This window comes from Pteropus medius, unplaced genomic scaffold, assembly GCF_902729225.1.
Source record: "Pteropus medius unplaced genomic scaffold, Ma_sr-lr_union100, whole genome shotgun sequence".
NCBI classification, from domain to species: Eukaryota; Metazoa; Chordata; class Mammalia; order Chiroptera; family Pteropodidae; genus Pteropus; species Pteropus medius.
The window spans coordinates 3,566,834-3,584,794 of NW_024344377.1; the positions used below are offsets into that span (position 1 = coordinate 3,566,834).

At 54.0% G+C, this 17,961-nt stretch overlaps 1 protein-coding gene across 6 annotated transcripts in view; it reads right to left on the reverse strand.

Annotated features, from left to right (window-relative positions):
* The window catches only part of GRK5 (G protein-coupled receptor kinase 5), a 192,765-nt gene that overhangs the window by 25,491 nt on the left and 149,313 nt on the right, over positions 1 to 17,961 (reverse strand). For all 6 annotated transcript variants that reach the window (XR_005654559.1, XM_039870872.1, XM_039870871.1 and 3 more), the window contains one exon: positions 517 to 617. Coding sequence is in view for 4 of the 6 variants with exons in the window: in XM_039870872.1 (XP_039726806.1) it covers positions 517 to 617 (101 nt within the window). In the remaining 2 variants the exon portion in view is untranslated. Of the gene's footprint in view, positions 1 to 516; positions 618 to 17,961 lie in introns of those variants that run through there.

Sequence of the window (17,961 nt, forward strand, 5' to 3'; positions counted from 1 at the left end):
TGTGTGTGTGTGTGTGTGTGATGGGTGGGGGCTTAACTGGTACACGGCTGGCACCACACCCACTGAATTCTCGTGTTCCGTGGTCTGCAGAGATGATGGGGCGTGGCTGAGAAGGCAGCCTACGGCTCCCCCAACAACAGTGCCACCTGGCCTTGGCTGGTGGCAGCAGTGGGGGCCGAGTGACCTGGGAAGGATTTCCGAACCACCCAGCCGGGCCGGGTGTTTGCACATTCCTCTGTCTCAACAGCCCAAAGAGCCTCTTGCTTTCAACACCCAGAAGCAGATGTTTTCTTTGGACTTGGCCCCTGGTATGTTTTTTGCTGCTTAAGAAGTATGCGAATGGCTGGGGGGCTTGGCCGGGGCCCCCGGCCACTGAAGATCTGCCCGCCGTGGCCAGCGCGCCAGGTGGAGGCTGCAGGCAGCCCCTCTCCGGGCGGCTGTGTGGCTGCCCAGAGGAGGCGGAGGGGCCTGATGCCGCCGGCCCAGGGAGGGAGGCCGGGGGGCTGGGGCACTTACTGTGCACAGGCAGAGAAGAGTTCTTTGCACGGCCTCTGAAGGAGCTTCTCCTCCGCCTGTGAGACCAGGTCCTGGCCAACTTCGGCGATGAAAACTGGGGACTGGAGGGAGGGAAAGAGAGGACTTGGTCAGTGGCGGGAGTGGGGGTAGGGGTGGGGAGGGGCAGGGCCACTGGGGACCACCCACAGCTGCTGGGCACACACTGGTCCCTAGAGTGTGGTGGGCACGTCTGCCCCTACTGCCGACGCCTGGCCCTGGGCCACACGCAGTGTTCCGTGGTGCAGGGACATGGCCGGGCTGGAAGGCAGTGAACAAGCCCAAGTCAGGTTTCCAGCTCTGCCACTTTCAGCTGGTGTGACCTCACGGAGGTCACATGGCTCCTTTGAGCATCACTGTCCTTGTCTGCAGAATATCAGTGATGATGTCCCCACGTCTTGGGCCTGTGGTCAGAACTGAATGAGGCATGCGAGTGCTCATGGTGTGAGGAACTGTGCGACACAGCGCAGTCATCAGTGAGCCCCCTCTGAGCTTGCCGATGTCCCTGGCCGATGTCCACGGCCGATGCCCCCCGGCCACTCTGGGGGCGCTGTCTCCTTAGAGGGCAGACGTGAGGTGAATACCTGTCCAGCCTCAAAGTCATGTGCAAAAGGGTCTGGAATGGGCAAAAGGACACGTGAACAGGACGACCCGACAGCCAGGGGAGGGGAGCTCAGTAGCCATATGGGTTGGCCTTGGCAGACCCGGGTTCGAATTCCAGATCTGCTACCTGTCACTGTGGGACCTTGGTCTTGACTGCTCAGCCTTAGTTTTCCGGAAATGATCAGAAATAAGAGTTTCTCCCAGAAGGACTCAATGAAACCTTTAGGTCAAGCCTCTGGCCCAGATCCTGGCATGAAGTAAAAAACGTGCAATAAACGTCACCACTGTCGTTTCGTTCTCCATCTCAGTTAAGCTGCCTGGACTAAGTAGCTCGAGTTTGAAAACAGCTCCGAGAGTTTCTGCATCCTACCTGGGGGCAGCAGCCAGGTCTGGGAAGGCAGCTTCCCCCACACCCTTCCCCCTCACCGGTCACCCTCCACCAACTGTTCAGTCACCAGCTGGGTCATGAGGTGGGTTTTTAACAAATCACAGGGGTACTTGAGAAAATTGCCAGGAAAGGGCTCAGAAGGATGGGGCTTAGACGCATCTTTCCCAAAGATGCTGAAATCCGAAAGGCTTGCTTTCTCTTCCCAGCTATTGAAATGTGCCTGTGGGGCTGATTACTCTTCTAAGCCTATTGGTGTCTGGGGAGGGCCGTGTGATCCCAAGGCAGGGCAGCCTGGCCCGGCCCTGGTGAGTAAAACCAGCGGCTCATTTTGTATTCTCCGCTATTCTGAACGCCTGCCTGCCTGCCTCCTCCCTCCTCCCTCCTCTCCTAGGCTCCACTCTCTGCAGGTCTCCCCCAGCTCTGAGGCCTCCCTGCTGAGCAGGGCCTGAGGGGCTCCCTGCCCCTGGCTAGGGGAGGCCTCAGGTGTGGGAGAGCCACCATGATGGTGGATGCCACCTGCTCACTGTGTCCAGGCAAAGCTGATTCCACCGCACACCTCAGGGCGCATCTCCCAGAGGTCTGCTGTCGCCGATCCTGGGCTGTGGGGGCTCCCTCACGCCTCCGGTCCCACTCTGCCCCGGACTGGCCCCCCCTCCCCACACGAACAGCTTGGTGAATGACTGCAGAGGAGCAACCAGAGCAGTGTGGGCCTCGGGAGCTCCTGCCGCTCCTCAGGAAGGGCGCTAGACCACCTCGGAGTCCCGAGCCCTGCCCTCGGCCACTTTGGTCCTCCGCCTCCTCCTCTGCAGCTGCTCCAGAGACGCCCTGTGGGTCCTTCAAGACTTGGGAATTGACGGTTGGGAGTTTTTTGCTTCTGAGACTTGGGGAACTTTCTTGGGAATTCTGGCAGCTAAGTCTCTGGGATCAATAACTCCAGGCTACTTCAGAGCAAATATTAGAACAAACCCGAGGCCACGGCAAATCTACTTCAGGAAGATTGGCGACTGGTGCGAAGCTGGTTTGAAGGGCTCCTCTTCTGAATGAAATTTATCTATAGACCCAATATTTAAAACAAGTAGAAATAATAGTGGGTAACAATGGCTTACCTAACGGAGGCCCGTCCTGGCCAGGCACTGTGAGAAATGTCTCACACCCATTATTTCACTTACACTTCCTGTCACTCCATGAGGCAGACAGTTATACTCATTTCACAGTGATGAAACCAAGGCTCAGAAAGGTTAAGTCATTCACCTGAGGTCGCCCAGCCACTAAGTGGCAGAGAGGGGATTTGAACCGAGGTCGGGTGGGTCGAGAATGAGTCTGACTGGAGGCGGTGGGGTGTCTGGACCACCTGTCCTCCCCTCACTCTCTCCCCACCTCCCAGGAGGCCTGTGTGAGACACTCTAGCAGAGGCAGGAGGAACTTACATGGAGAATGACGTGGCTCAGAGATGGAGAGGTCATTACAGGAGGGGGCCACCTGGGAAGGGTTCCGTGGAGGGCGGGGTCAGAGGCAAAGCAGATCTGGCTGCGGACCTCCCACCTGTTGTGAGCCCTCCCATCTGCAGAAGAGAACAGCCATCTGGGCTCCCTTTTCGGCCATGGCCCCCTCTTCCCGAGCAGATAGGAGGGGCTGTCCAGGATCTGGGGGTGACCCAGTTGTGCACATGAAGTCACACCACCCCATTCTTTGGGATTGGCTGGCAGGAGGGCTCCGGGGACACTGCCCACCAGTGAAAGCTCTAACAGGAATTAACGAGCAGGTAATCATGAGTTTGGTTTCATGACCACAGGTTTAAACTCAGTCTCTGGCTCAACATGAAGAGATTAAGCAATTCCAACCAAACACCCTTTCAAGCGACTCCAGGGAGGGGCACCTTTGCCAATAGGAAGGGAATAAGAAGCTGCTGGACAGTTTAAGTTGGAAAGGAAACCCAGCCCTGTGAGGAGGGTGAGGTGGGCACTGCTCCAGGGGGCACTACCGTGGGGCATTCGCTATCTGCATCGATGGCATCGGAGGGTGTCCAGTCCTTCCCCTCCAGGTCAGGGCAGTCCATTCCCAAGGGGGCCATTAGGAAGGCTTGCCCTGGCTTGTCTGTGAAGTCTGATGCATCATGTAAGAAAAAGGGCCTCCAGACTTCAGAAGACTCTGGGGTCCCAGCAACCACAATTCACCCCCTGTGGCTTGAAGGCCTAATTCCATGTTGTTCCAGATCTCTTTCCAGGAAGCTAATCTTTTCTGGTCCCCGGGGGCCTGGGAGGCGGGCTGGGGAAGGGGGGGGCTGCATCCGGCTATCCGGCGGGCCCGGTGGGCTCTGGACAGCAATGCCAGGAGAGCTATGGCGAGGCGGACCCTGAAACAGATGAAGGGGGTGCAGTGGGCTTGGCGCCTTCACCCCTCTCTAAGGCCCTCTTCCCGCTTCCGTCCCCAACCCCCTGTTAAGTTCTTAGTGCCCTCGAGCTGCCCATGACCCTAAACCTCATCCTCTGCTCCCTCGGAACAGAATATTCAGGCACGGGATGGATGACGGGTAATGAGTGGAAGCCCGGGAGGCCTCGGGAGTTCTGAGGAGGACACAGTCGGGCAGGGGCCGTGGTCTGGCTGGACAGAACGGCTGAGGCCTCGTCCGGAAGCTGCGTTTGCACAGCAGCGGACTTGGAGGAGCCCCAGTGTGGGTCGCAGCACTTCTGGTGCTGCAGTCGCTCAAGGCTTCCCCACTCCCAGATCATAACAGCAGCTTCACAAGGGCCTTCTGTGCTTAACCTGAAGCAGGACAATCCGGAGCATTTCAGGGGCCGAGCAGGCCGAAGAGGGAAGGATGACATTGGAAGAGACACGGCCTGGCCTGGGCACAGAGCTGCCCCATGGTGCTTTACTTAGCGCTCGATCCGGGAAGCATGTGCTGGTCACCCAGAACACCCGAGGCTCTGCCTCCCTCGTCCTTCAACACCCACCCTCCGTGACTTCGCAGCGAGAGGGCCTGAAGTCCCAGGCAGGCGGACAGCCCAACCCCAATGAGCTCTGCCACACAGGATATCCAGCCTCCGCCAGCCTGCAGTCAGGCCACAAGGTGGTGCTGTTGAGACCCTGGCGCCCACAGACACCCCCAGGTAGGCCAGCCCCGCCCAGACCTCCAAGGGCAGGGAGGCCAGGTGGCACACAGGAAATAATGATCAAGTGATTCATCTCAGACCTGAGGACTGTGGCCTTCGCGATAACAGTCAAGGGGTAAAAATGAGAGATCAGCGTGGGAGGGAGCGCTGGAGAGGGAAGACAAAAGGTAGCCCTAGATGAGGAAGTCAGATGTACGCAGGTGGAGGGGACTGCGCGGGCAGAGGCCTGGAGGCTGGACTAAGCAGAGAGCAGAGGGGGTGCTGCTCAGAGGGAGGAGGGCTCATCCGGACCATCCTAACCAAGCAGGGCTGGCTGACACGTGCGGTCTCTTGTGAGGCTGGTTCTTACTGCCGAATCATCAGCCCCAGGCACGGCCTCTCAAGGGCCCTGCCATTGCCTGCCCCACAGCCCTGCACTGTGATGACTGGCAGAAGGGAGGGACATCATTTCCTGCCTCAGTGAGAAACTCCACATGTCTGAGGACCTGGTTCCCGAAGCATCTCCTGGCTTCAGAGTCTCTTGTTTCAAGATGTCAGAGAGGAAATGGGGAGACACCCAAGAATGGAGGCACACAGTTCAGCCGTGGACGGCCCTTCGGAGCCACCCCCAGTCCTCCTCAGGAGCCGCCGAGAACCCTGAAGTCAGCGCCCCTGAAGTCACCCTCAGAGCCTTCTGGAAACACATCCCTTCTACTTGTTCAGAGATTCAGGACCCGAGATGGAGCAGGAGGAGGAGGAGACACAGGGGCTCTCCTGGGAAGACCTTCAAGGCCCAGCTTATTCAACCCCTTTGTGGCACAGATGGGAAAGGACCAAGGAGGGGAGGGACCCCTCCAAGGTCACACTGCTGGCCCATGGTGGAGCCAGGATCAATACAGAGAGGGGGTCCAGGGTAGGCTCAGTGAATCTGAGCTGCATGGGCTCTAAACCAGGTGTCTAGGGCCAGTTCTCGGGGAAGGACATAGCTCTGGCCTCACTGGCCCCACTCAGAACCAGCTTCTCCCCACTTCACAGATGGGAACATGGAACATGCACGCACAGCAATCTTAGCCCCTGCACCTCTCCTGCCCACCCCCTCTTCTCTCCCCCCACTTCGCGCCTGGACTACTCAGTAGGCCCCTCACAGGTCTCAGCCACCACCTGCTCTTGCAAGCGTCACCCCTAGAGCCTTCTAGAAACACACTCCCTGGAAAGACACGATGGCCCCCAAGGGAGTTTTCCCCACCATGCAGCACAGACGGGCTCCATGGCCCATGGACCAAGTCCAGTGCCATCTTGGGCCTGGCAAACGCCCTTCCCGCCGACGCTCTCACCCGACGCTCGTTGTTTCTTGGACAAGCTCCAGCCTCCAGCTGCTGGGTTCGCTCATTCCCTGCCCCATCGCGGCACGTCCGAATCCTGTCCAGTCTCCAGGATCCCCTTCCAGTACCTCATCCAAGATAATTCTCTGAGCAGGCAGGACCTTGCACCTGACCTCAACTCTTGGTGACGACTGCCAGCATATCATCATAACCGCTGGCATCTCCTGAGCATCTATTGCTATATGTTAAGTCCTAGGAGCTTGACATAGGTTATCTTTTTTAATCCTCGCAAGGTAGGTTTTATCATTATTATCTCCTCTTTACAGGTGCAGAAATAGGCTGAGACAAGTTAAAGAACTTGTCCGAGGTCACACAGCATGGGAGTGAAGACAGGATTCAAACGGGTGATCTAGGCAGTCTTATTCCTAAGCATCATCCTATGGGTGCCATAGTCCTTCTAGGACCATGTGAGGCAGATGTGACTTTGGCCTTGAAGAGCAAGCCTTTCTCGGAGGCCCATGGGGGCTGGGTAATGAAGTGCAGTGGACTATGCATGTTTTGGCAAATGCTGTTTGCATCGTACTGTCAACGTACCCCCCACCCCACCAACACACACAGGCTAATGGCCAACATATGCTTTACTTCAGCATAGGAAAACATCCCACCGAGGAGCTCAGCTCTCATTAGCAATGGTTCCACCAGTGAACCAAAGGTCAGTCCAGGAGACTCTGCTCTATCTCCAGACGCGAGCACTTAGGACTTAATGATGTGTATATTTTCATATGTGGGCAGCTGACATTTCCCATGTAAACTATTTGCAATTTCCCAATGTGGACAGACTTGGCTTGCAGGAGAAGCTAAGCAGAAGACAGGCAAGGCACGCTGGAAGACAGGGGTTCCAGGGGGTCCCCTTCCTTCCGAACAAGGGGCTGCCTAGGGGTGTGTCGCCCAGACCAGGCTGGCAGCAGCTATTTCTTGGGGGGCCACTCTCAAGTTCTCCAGGACAGAAACAGGGGAGGGGCATTTCCACAGATGCCCCGTGACCCTTCATGACGGGGTCCGTGTCAGAGCTGCCAGGGCCCGGCCGTGGGTGGGGGTAGGGGTGGGAATCAGGCTCCGGTTGTGGGCACCTGGACGAGGGGCCAGCCTGACACTGGCCCCTGACCCTCAATGAGCTTTCCCACATTTACTTCTGTTGCTTCCAGAACAAAGGCCAAAGGTGGGGCTTGTTGTTCCAAGGTCACAGATGTGGAGACTGAGCCTCAGGGAGCTCTCTGTCCATCCTCTCATCAGAATCGAACGCGGTGCTCAGAGGGCAGCTAGTACTCCACACGTGTTCGTGACAGAACAGAAGATGGGGACCTGGCATTCAAATCCAGGCCAGTCTGGCTCCAAACCTGTAACCTCCCCACTCTGGTTTGTTGAGATGAACTGACGATGTTTCTGGCACACAGTAGGTGCTCAGTACATTTGTGGAGTAAACGTGTGTGTACACATTCACATTCATAGCAGCAGAGAGGGAGGCAGAAGGCAAGGGGGTCGATCTGTTGGTCTGAAGCACTTTCGTGAGGTCATCTGATCTACCCGCTGCCTTTGGGCAACTGGGTCAACCAGGGTTCTTTGGGATTTTTTTTAGTTTCTGTCTCAGGCAGAAACCATGGGTTGGAGGCTTGGCTGGGGGAGAACCTGGAGTTTACCTGGGAAGAACCATCCTGGTGCCAGGGGTTCCTCAGCCCAGGTACAGCCGTGTCTCTCCCACGATTTCATTTAATCATATCTCCCACCCTTCCAATAAGTTCCTCCTTTGTTTGAGCAACTGGGTTAAGTATCTGCTACTTGCTGCCAAGAATCTAGACTAATTCACCATCTGTAAAATCAGGAGCTGGGCCAGGTGCCCAGGGGATACCCTCGAATGCTGCCCAAGCCGCCGGGGGCTCCCTCTCTTCTCGCTTTCCTCTCCCCACCCTCAAGTCGGCCGGTGCTGAGTTCCATGAACTAACAGCCCGGCTCGCCCGACTCCAGTGATGGGAACTGGGTGAGGGAAGCCGGAGAGGGGCAAAGGGGGTCTCGTTCCAGCCCTGAGCCCTGGCTCGAAACGAACCCCGCTTGCACAGTCACAGCCAGAAGACAAAGGAGAGTTTACTGAACGGCAGCCTTGGACAGCGTTTCCTCACTTAAGGGTTGATTTAAGGTCTGGCTGACAGGAAGAAAAAGCGCCATTCTTCCACCTTTTTAATCAAAACCTTCAGTGCCATGTGGAAAAGCCACTGCCATGTGCCCGTGTCCGTCTGGAGCAGTTCCTCTCTCTGTACGTGGCCCAGAAGCAGACACGAGCCCCAAACAAGAACAGAACCAAAGGAAAGGGCAGGGTTTTGTTTTCTGGGTCACTGGGGGACAATAAATCCGCCCTGCCAAACGCCCATGAGCAAACGCTGTGGGGCCGTCCACCTGGGGGCCGGTGTCTGTACCCAGTGGCTCTCGGCGGAAGCAGCCCAACGCCCCCCACCTGAGTGTCTGCGTGGTCTGAGCACCGGGCCAGACGCAGCCGCACTGGGCAGGGACACAGAGCTAGGCCAGAGGTCCTTGGGGTATGGGCCAGAAAAATGACAAGTCTCCCCCCATAGGAACTCTCCGTGCCCCTTCAAGTTCTCAGGGAAGGTGATGCTCGCTGCCTCCCGTCGGGGTGGGCATGGTCTCCACTAAAGGCAATTTACCCTGAAGCGGAGGAAGCTTGAGCTTTAGGGCCCTTCACCTGCAGACCTGGGAGCCATGGAGTGTTCTAGCGGGAGGGGAAGCCACGTTTCTCCAGGGAAGCATTACTACACCACAACCACAGATGAAAAGGACCCGAATCTCAATGGCTCGTCATCTGTTGTGATTTCTTCTCTCATTCTCAGGAAATACTCACTTATGTACCTAATAAGTGACACACACCCCCAGTTATTTCAGCTTCAGCCCCCACAAAATCTGGATCTTCCCTTGTCTCCGAAAACATTCAGTCTCAAAGGCGCCTCCTGCAGAGGGACACTCAGGAATCCACCTCCTGCCTGACTGTCCCACGCCTTAGGAAGATGGAGCCTGATCTGTACCTTTATTTCTCTGTGATGAACAGCCAAAGAGCAGAGTATGAGGAGCTCACAGGGCCCTCTGGGGCTTCTCGTGTTGGAGGAGAAGGTGAGGACAGCTGACACCATTACAGGCAGCCCCGGGGCCCCTGTAATGCCCACAGTTCCTTCACACATGCGACCACCTGGCAATCTCCTGAACTCTTTGAGCAACGATCTCGTGCACCAACTTCGGGGTGGCCCTGGGTTTGGCTGCTTAGTCTGCCAGGCTGGAAAGACGCCATAAAGGACGGGTGCTGTCTTTGCAAGCGGAGTTAGAGATGGTGCTACTGCTGTGACCAGTCAGAAAGCAAGGAGATCGTTGCTTGTCCAGCTGGGGTCTGAGCTGCTTCGGTCCACCAGCCACACAGATTCCCTGAGTGTCCATTCTGTGCCCAGGTCACGAGCTGCACCCCAAGGACCTCGTAGACCAGCTTATTTGGCCAATGGCAGGAGTTCAGGCTGATGGGGACCAAGGGTGACTGAATGTGGTACAGCCTCTGGGCCCCCAGGAGGGAGAGCTCAGGGGGGCAACCGCACCAGACGCTGTGGATTCATGGCTGAGGTAAAGCTTGTTCAAGGCCCAAAGGATGAAGGGGGTTTGGCTACACGAGGATAACCCTTCCTGCCTTCATCTCCTGGCATTTGTACACAGGGAAGTATTCTGAGAAGACCAGGGCTCTGAAAGAATCAGGTTTTTCGTAAGGCAAAATTGACACTTCTCTGGACAAATTTAAGATGGCAGGATTGCCTGCGAGGACCCCAAACAGACAGCGGGCTCATAAAGATCATAAAGGCCAGGAAGTGCTCTAAGTGAGGGGGTTCCAGCCTTTTCCGATGGCGCCCCTACTGACCTGGTCACCCCAGGTCATCAGATGTCATGTTCCCTGGGTCAGCAAAGCGGAGAAAAACGGCCGGCCCTTGAGAAATGGCCACAAGCCTTCAAGAAGGAAAAAGCAGACTGGGGCTTAGAGGATCTTGACCCATATTTCCTTTGCTGTTCAAGTGGTTTCGCAGAAATCAGGATGAAGGATTATGAGAAGTCAGGAAGCGAGAGGACGTTTTTCAAACACTGGCAGAATTTAGCCAGGGGCCCTGAGAGCTGGGCGACTTTAATGAGAAAGAAAGGAAAACACACCAGCAACCCTGACCCAGACCTCGACTCTTTACGTCAAAAGCGAGAAATGAAAATTAACAAAACGAAATATGCCTGGAGGTGGACTGAGGGGCCAGCCGGGCTCTGTCAATTCGATAATCCCCAGCCATGACCCACGGACCCAAAGTGCGTGATGAGAAATGACGCGTTGTTTACACAGGCTGTGAGCTGACTCTTGGGGGCCTAGAGAAGTGGGTTTTGTACTTTTTTTTTTTTCTGGCAAGCAGCTTGCATCCAGAGAACTCTGCTTAAGGTCGGCGCAGCCACGTGCAGGTCATTCTTGAGTGAGCCTGGGTCCGAAGGGCTGAGCTGCAGGATGCTCATGATGGGGAGTGTCCCTCATTCCTTGTGCATGAGAGGCCAGGGCGCTGCGAGCCAGCTTTCCGGCTTCCAGAACACCCTCCCACTCCACGCCTTCCAAACCGGCTTCACTGTGAAACTTGTGTTGGAAATATCTTGGCCATGGGAGATTTTTCTCCAGTGAGGATTTCATTCCATGGGGCTTGGGAGTGAAGGAGGGGCAGGAACCTCCTCATATCCAGGGAATTCAACGGATGCCCCCCCAGTGATGTCATTTCTCTGCCCAAGGCCCACTATCAGGCCACACAGTGAGTCAGCCCAGCACAGACACCACAGAGACCAGCGTCACTGCCCACCCAGGGAAGAGCTCGAGGGGAGGAGGTTGTCCTCAGGAAGCCTATGGCTGATTTCTCTGTCTCCAGCCACTCGGGGCAGGAAATACCATATACACATGAGGGAACAGGGGTCGGAGGCAGAGCTGGCTCCCCAGCATCAAAGGAACATCCAATTTCCTGACTTGGAAGGTCACGAGAAAGGAAACGGGACCCGGGTGGGCATGCTTGGTCCTGCTGTGAGGAGCCCCGGCTAGCGCATCAGTCTCCAGGACGGCGGGAGGAGCCAGGAAGAAATCAGGCTTCAGGCAAAGGGAATTTGTTTTCCAGGAAAGGTTGGGGGAGAAAAAAAGTACATCTATGTGAAGGACAATTACGCGGTCGTGAAAAACGCTGTGTGGGGAGATTGTGACATGAGACAATGCTAAGGACACAGTGCAAAGTGGAAGTCGATGCCCAGGTTCAGGGCCAGCAGCTGGACGTGCAGAGACGGACCAGCATGTCCATCCTTCATTCGGCCCCCCTGCCCTCCCGGACCTCCTCGTCCACGCAGCACCTGGGAGCCTGATTCGGCGGCTGTGTTTGGGGCGGAGGGGGTGGATTTCATCTTTGGTTAACTTCTGATAAGACAACACAGTGGAAGGGAAAGATCACGGGCTCTGAAATCAGACACAATGGGGTTAGACCTCAGATTCACTCTTTTTCTGTTGTTGCTTTTCTTTCATTGTGGTAAAATATACATAGCCTAAAAATGGCCATTTTAACCATTTTTAAGTGTACAGTTCAGTGGCATTAGTTACATTCATAATATTAACCATCACTACCATCTTTTACGACAATTTTTTCATCACCCCAGACAAAAACTCTGTACTCACTGAGCAATAACCCCCTATCACCTGCCTCCCACTAGCCCCTGGTAAACACTCATTAACATCCTGTCTCGATGGATTTTCCTATTCCAGATATTTCATACAAGTGGAATCACGCAATATGTGGTCTTTTGTGTCCCCCTCCTTTACTTAGCATAATGTTTTCAAGGTTTACCCACATTGTAGCAGGTGTCAGAACATTCCTATTTGTGGCTATGAATGACCATATTCCATTGTCTGCATGGACCACATTGTGTTTATCCATCCGTATGTTTATGGACACATGGTTGTTTCCACTTTTTGGCCATTGTGAAAAATGCTGGTGTGGACACTTGAGTACAAGTGTCTGTCTGACTCTCTGCTTTCAATTCCCCCAGCTTCCATTCTCGGTAGCTAAAGACCTTGGCCCAAGGTATAAAGGGGACAATTGTGTCTACTGCAGAGGACTGTCACAAGGATGGAGTGAGGTAAAGGTGTAAAGCATATTGTATTCAGTAGGTGCTAAATTAGTGCTATGTTGCCCATCTCCCCCATTAAAATCCACCCTCGGTAAAGGAGTCGGGGAGAGCTCATGACAGTGCTACCCCTTCAAGGCCATCTCCGTCTGAAAGGCATGGATGCTCAAATGATGAACGTCCTGCACCCATGGCCTTCTCTGCTCTGCTAGGACACCACGCGTCACTCAGCGTTTGGACACGCCAGGCCCATGAACAGGGACTGAGGCCCAGCTGCAGGCCATCCACGGTGGGGACTGGAAACCAAGACCGGGAAGCATTCCTTCTGGTGCCTTCTCTCCATGCTTTGTAGCACAGGGCTGTGGAAAGCCCAGCAAGAAACTTTCCAATCCCCTCTACCAAGCCATGTAATCCTGGGCTGGGGTGGGGGGCGGTCTAGCCCCTCTCTTCCCTCATCTAGGAAATGAGAAGTTTAGCTTAACTCAGTGATTTTAAAACTGGGTTCCGTGGAGTCATAAGTGTTCCTCTCAAAGCCAGGGCCTGGGGAGGGGAGAGAGGCAAAAAGGGGGGTGTGGCCTCCAGGCCACTCAACGAGAGTAGATGGCTGTGGGCTGAGTGGCCCCTGAGATTCCCTGAGTGCTGCCGCCCACCCTGGGTGGCAAACTGGTGGGACAGTCCCCAAGGATGAGCTCTCGGGTCCTCTCGCAACCATTCTGGACGGCTCAGAGGGCAGGTAGAGCAGCCAGTGCCTTCTGTGGGGAGCAAGGCGGATGCTGGGCGCTGGGGCGAACACAAAAGGACTCGAGAGCCCTCGCAGGCCATGCTGCTCTCCGAATAGCACCCCGCTCCCTGGTGAGTGCCCCTGAGCCGTTAATAGCCCCTTGGCAGGAAGCCACATGAGCGGTGGGGGCCAGGCCGGCTTGTCTTAGCCGAGCAAGTTACTCCATCTCCTCATCTTTATCATGGAGACACGACCCAGGGGAAGACCCGTGGATTGAGGGAGTTACTGAAAGCCCTCGGCGCAGCGTTTGGCATGTGGTGAGAGCTGCTCCTGGCCCGGGTCGAGCCTCCTCCTCGGTCTACCCGCGGCATCGCCAAGGCCTGCGAGAGGGGGGCGCCTGGCTGCGAGGGGGACAGGCCTGCGTGCGACTTCCTGCTCTGGCCCTACTGGGTGCTCCTGGGCAATTACGTAACCTCTTTGACACCCCCCTCCCCCCCCACTTCTCGTCCTTTCGGCCGCTGTTACAAGAGCTGAGTTAAACATGAAATAGGAAGTCCCAGGCACACAGTAGTTGCTCAGTAAACGCCGGCGCCCTTCTGACTTGCCACAGGACGCCTAGTGAGCACAAATGTTGGCTTTCCTTGTCTGGATTTCCTCTCCCTGCTGCCCCCAAACGTGGACGAGGCCCAGCCCCGCCCCGCCCCCACGGCGGCTTGAGCAGACCCCACTAAGTTCCTCCCTCAAGTTTTCTTTTCAGACCTCTCGCACCCTTGAGTCTCCTCACAGTGCTGTGGCACGGAGCAGGAAAGGCCAGGGCGCACGGCCCGCTGGCCCAGCTGTCCTTCCAGCCCGCACTCCAAGCTCACCAGATTCCTTAACTACAGGATGGAGACGCTGTTCTGGGTGCTGGGAGACAGACGAGGGCCGAGCAATCTCAGCAAAGGTGAAAAGCTGGGTCCTGGGCCGGTGGTTGGGATCCCAAACCCCACGGAGGATGTGGCAGGCACCTGGAAGGGAGGGATTTGCCCAAGCCACCCACATTTCGTGCCCTGGGTTGCCTTGGAGACCAAGGGTTGCTTAGATGTTAGGTGGACTCTGTGCCAGCTCCCGCAAGGCCACAGACCCCAGGGAGGGAGATCCAGGGATAAGCCTCGCTCCTCATCCAGTGCCCTCTGCTGGGTCATGCTATTTCCTCCGACAACATGCCGGCATTTATGACATGCACCATAGCTGGGAGATGGAGAGTTAGCCTAGCATTTTCCAAAGATGATGAGGTTGTCTTAGGAGGTCCAGGGACACGATTAAATAATATCGAATCACTCATTGAAAAACATAGTCCCTTTTCAATTCTCCTTCAAGACTCTCATCCTCAAAAACAAAGTCTCAGTGAGGTGCTAACGTCTTGCTAATTCGTCTCTAACACTCACTCATCTCCATCGAGGAGGAAGAAGGCGTTAGGCTCAGAGCCTTAGGTAGACAAAAGAGTATCTAACTAGAATTCAAAATCGATTTGTTTTCACTTATCTTTACGTACAGCAAATCAAGATGAGTGGTTTTCCAGACATGTTCCTGATACAAAGTTTCCTGTTAAAACTCATTTTAAGTTAAAAAAGATGAGTTGATTTAAAGAAAGATGTCGTATAAGGAAATGTCAGGGCGGTGTGCAGACGTACTGTGAAGGTGCTCTGAGAATGACTGATGACCACGAGCCCATTTCAGCACCACCATTATTATCCCCGTACTCAGGTGGGAAAACTTGAGGCTCCAAGGATGCGCAGCTGGCAAGTGACAGAACTGGGGTCCCACGTGAAACCGAGGACAAGGATTGACGCTGCCGCCTGGACTGCCGAGAGGCCATCTCCTGCTGGGAAGCCTGCCTGCTGCTGCTCAGACTCCTATGCTGCTGCCTAGGTGGGGAAGGGGTGGTGCCAGCGAAGCCCCTCCAAAGAGAAAGAGGAACTTAGAATAATTATTATTTCCTTTCATTCGAACTCTTTACTTTTTAAAAGGTGGATGTTTTCCGGAGAGCCAAACAAGCACTAGGAATAGACTTCTTTTGTGCAGGAACTCGGGCTGATGGGTAATTTCCCCCTTAACGAGAACAAACTTCCCTGCCTTACTCTATCATTGTTTACAGAAACAAAGAGGCATGCGTGTGGAGGGCCCCGAGAACAATATCCTGCCAGCGGAACTACCCGCAAGAAATGTCCTCTAAGAGCTGCCTGCCTGGGGCGTGCCGAGAACCCGCCGAGAACCGCGAGCGGGCCTGTGTCAGGAGCCTGCCCCAACACACCTGTCCACCTCGTTGTCAGCAGAAACCCACGCAGGCCCTTCCAGCTGGGCCCTCGGCCAGGTCGGAGCTTCACCTGGACTCCACTGATCTTCCCTAGTGAAACGTCGCCGACACTGGTCCCACTGTTGTGATTGCCATGGGGCAGCTCCACGCTGGAGACGCAGCTCAGCTGGGCATGGGCCCTGATTAAAACGGACACGGCAAGGTGCCCCATGCATGGCACTGCCGATGCGAGATACCCAGGAGTTCCGCTTAAGCCCAGCTTCCACTGTTCTAAACCAGCCTCCTCCCTTCCCAAACCTTGGCTGCCTGATCTGTAAAATGGGTCTGCTAGTGCCCATCCTGGGGAGTTGCTAGGAAGATCCAAGAGCAGGTCTGTAAGATGCCATTGCAGTGCTGGACATAGAGGGCCTAAAGAATGTTGTCATGTCACTCAGGAGAAGGGCTGGAATATTCTGGAAGGACTATGTCTGGCCTGGCTCTTACAGGTAGTTGGGCTTTGGTTCTCTAGAGGAAGACAGATTTGTGGGCCGAATAGGCACTATAGTTTGTTTGCTTTGTCTCCATATACACCTTGTTTCCCCCCAAACCGAGGCCACCTTATAAGGACAGATAAGACAAAGTAAAAACAAGTCATTTAAAAACAAGTCACAAAAATGAACTGAATTTCATAAAAATTTGAAATCTTTACGCTTCAAAAAATACCATCAAGAAAGTAAAAAGACAACCCACAGAATAGGAGAAAATATTTGCAAATCATATATCTGATAAGGGACTTGTATTCTGAACAAAGAACTCTTAAAATTCAACATCGAGAAGATAAAAAACCCAATTTAAAAATGGGCAAAGGATTTGAATAGACATTTCTCCAAAGAATATATATAAGCAGCCGATAAGCACATGAAAAATTGCTCAACATCATTAGTCATTAGGGGAATGCAAATCGAAGCCACCATGAGACACCACTTCACACCCACGAGGATGAATAAAATAGAAAAGATAGAAAATGTCAAGTGCTGGAGAGGGTATAGAGAGAGTGGAACCTCCAGACACTGCTGGTGGGAATGTCAAATGGTACAGACACTTGGAAAACGGTCTGGTAGGTCGTCAGATGATTAAACATTGTGTTATCATATGACCCACAATTCCACTCCTAAGTATGTACCCAAGAGAAATGAGAACATATGTTCATGCAAAAACCTGTATACGAATGTTCATAACAGCATTATTCATAATAGTCGAAAAAGTAGAAACAACCCAAGTGTCCATTAATTGATGAGAAGATAAATGAACTGTAGTTTATCCATATAGCGGAATATTATTCAGCCTTAAAAAGGAATGAAATACTGATACATGTGACAACATGGATGAAGCCTGAAGACACGCTAAGTGAAAGAAGTCGGTCACAAAAGTCCACATACTGTATGATTCTACTTATATTAAATGTCCAGAATAGTTCAATCTGCAGAGACAGAAAGTAGATGAGTGGTTGCTGGGGGCTCAGAGGAGACGGAAATGGGGGTGACTGCTAACAGGTAGAGTTTCTATTGGGCATGATAAAATCTCCTGGAACCAGACAACGATAGCTGTATAACTCAGTGAATATTTTAAAAACCATTAAACTGTACATTTTAAAAGAGTAAATTTTATGGTATATAAATTATATTTCCATAAAGCTAGTATGTTTAAAAGGAAGTCTGCAGTGATGAGTGATCACAGTCTATAATACTGTTTTCAGGATCACCTATTATTATTATTTATTATTATAATTAGGAATATTTCCTGGGCCACCCCAGCTCAGAGCAACCCTGCCCCGCTGAACACCTGTCACCTGTATCACTTCTGATCTGCAGGTGCCTAGATCTAGGCAAGCTGCCCAGATCTCTACAGAGCCCAGCACACATGTCTGATTCCACCAGCGGGCCTCTGGGCAGCCTCTCTGAGCTGACAAGCCTGAGAATATCTACAGGGCATGCCATGCTCATGGCTGTATCACCAACTCCAGAGACTAGCCTGCCACGCAGACGATGTTTTCAGCTTGGGGGTTGGGGGATGAGAACATAGGGGGGTGGCAGTACTCCATATGCTCCCTTGAGTCCCCCAGCCTTCCTCTGCTGGCTAATGGACTGGGAGAGGAAGTGATGTGTCACTTCCGAGCCAAGGCAGTTAAAGCTCATGTGCCTCCTTCCCGCCTCTCATCCCCTTTGGTGGTGACCACGCAAAAACATCTCCGAGGTGGTAGGGCCGCAAAAGCAGCCAGGACCCCCGGCCTTCACCCAGGAGAGTAGAAGACCTAATTAGATTGTGCATGAGGAAGAAGAAGTCTCCATTGCATGAAGCCCCTAAGATTTGGGGTTTGTTTGTTGTGGCTGCGACATTAATCATCTCGACGAATGCGTTGCCTTTTAATGAATCCGGCCTCTCCGGCCAGCCCTCTGTGGCTGGGGGCCCTTTAGACCCCTCCTTGGCCTCTCACAACCCACACCTGGAGTTCGTGTCTGAGTGATTTCCTCACTCAACAGCCTGATTTTGAAAGCGCAGACAAGGGAGGGGGACAAGGGCTGTCAGGGGACAGCCACTGCTGAGCGAGTGTCTAATACGCATCAGCTCTTGGGCTCTGTACTCACCGGCATTTATGACCCTCACCACTACGCTGCCCATGCAGCAGACGAGAAGTCAAGTAACTTTTCCCAAGGCCACGGAGCTAAGAGAGGCCGAGTCTGGCTTCCAACACAGGTCTACCCTGGTTCTAAAACTCGCCTCACAGCACTCTG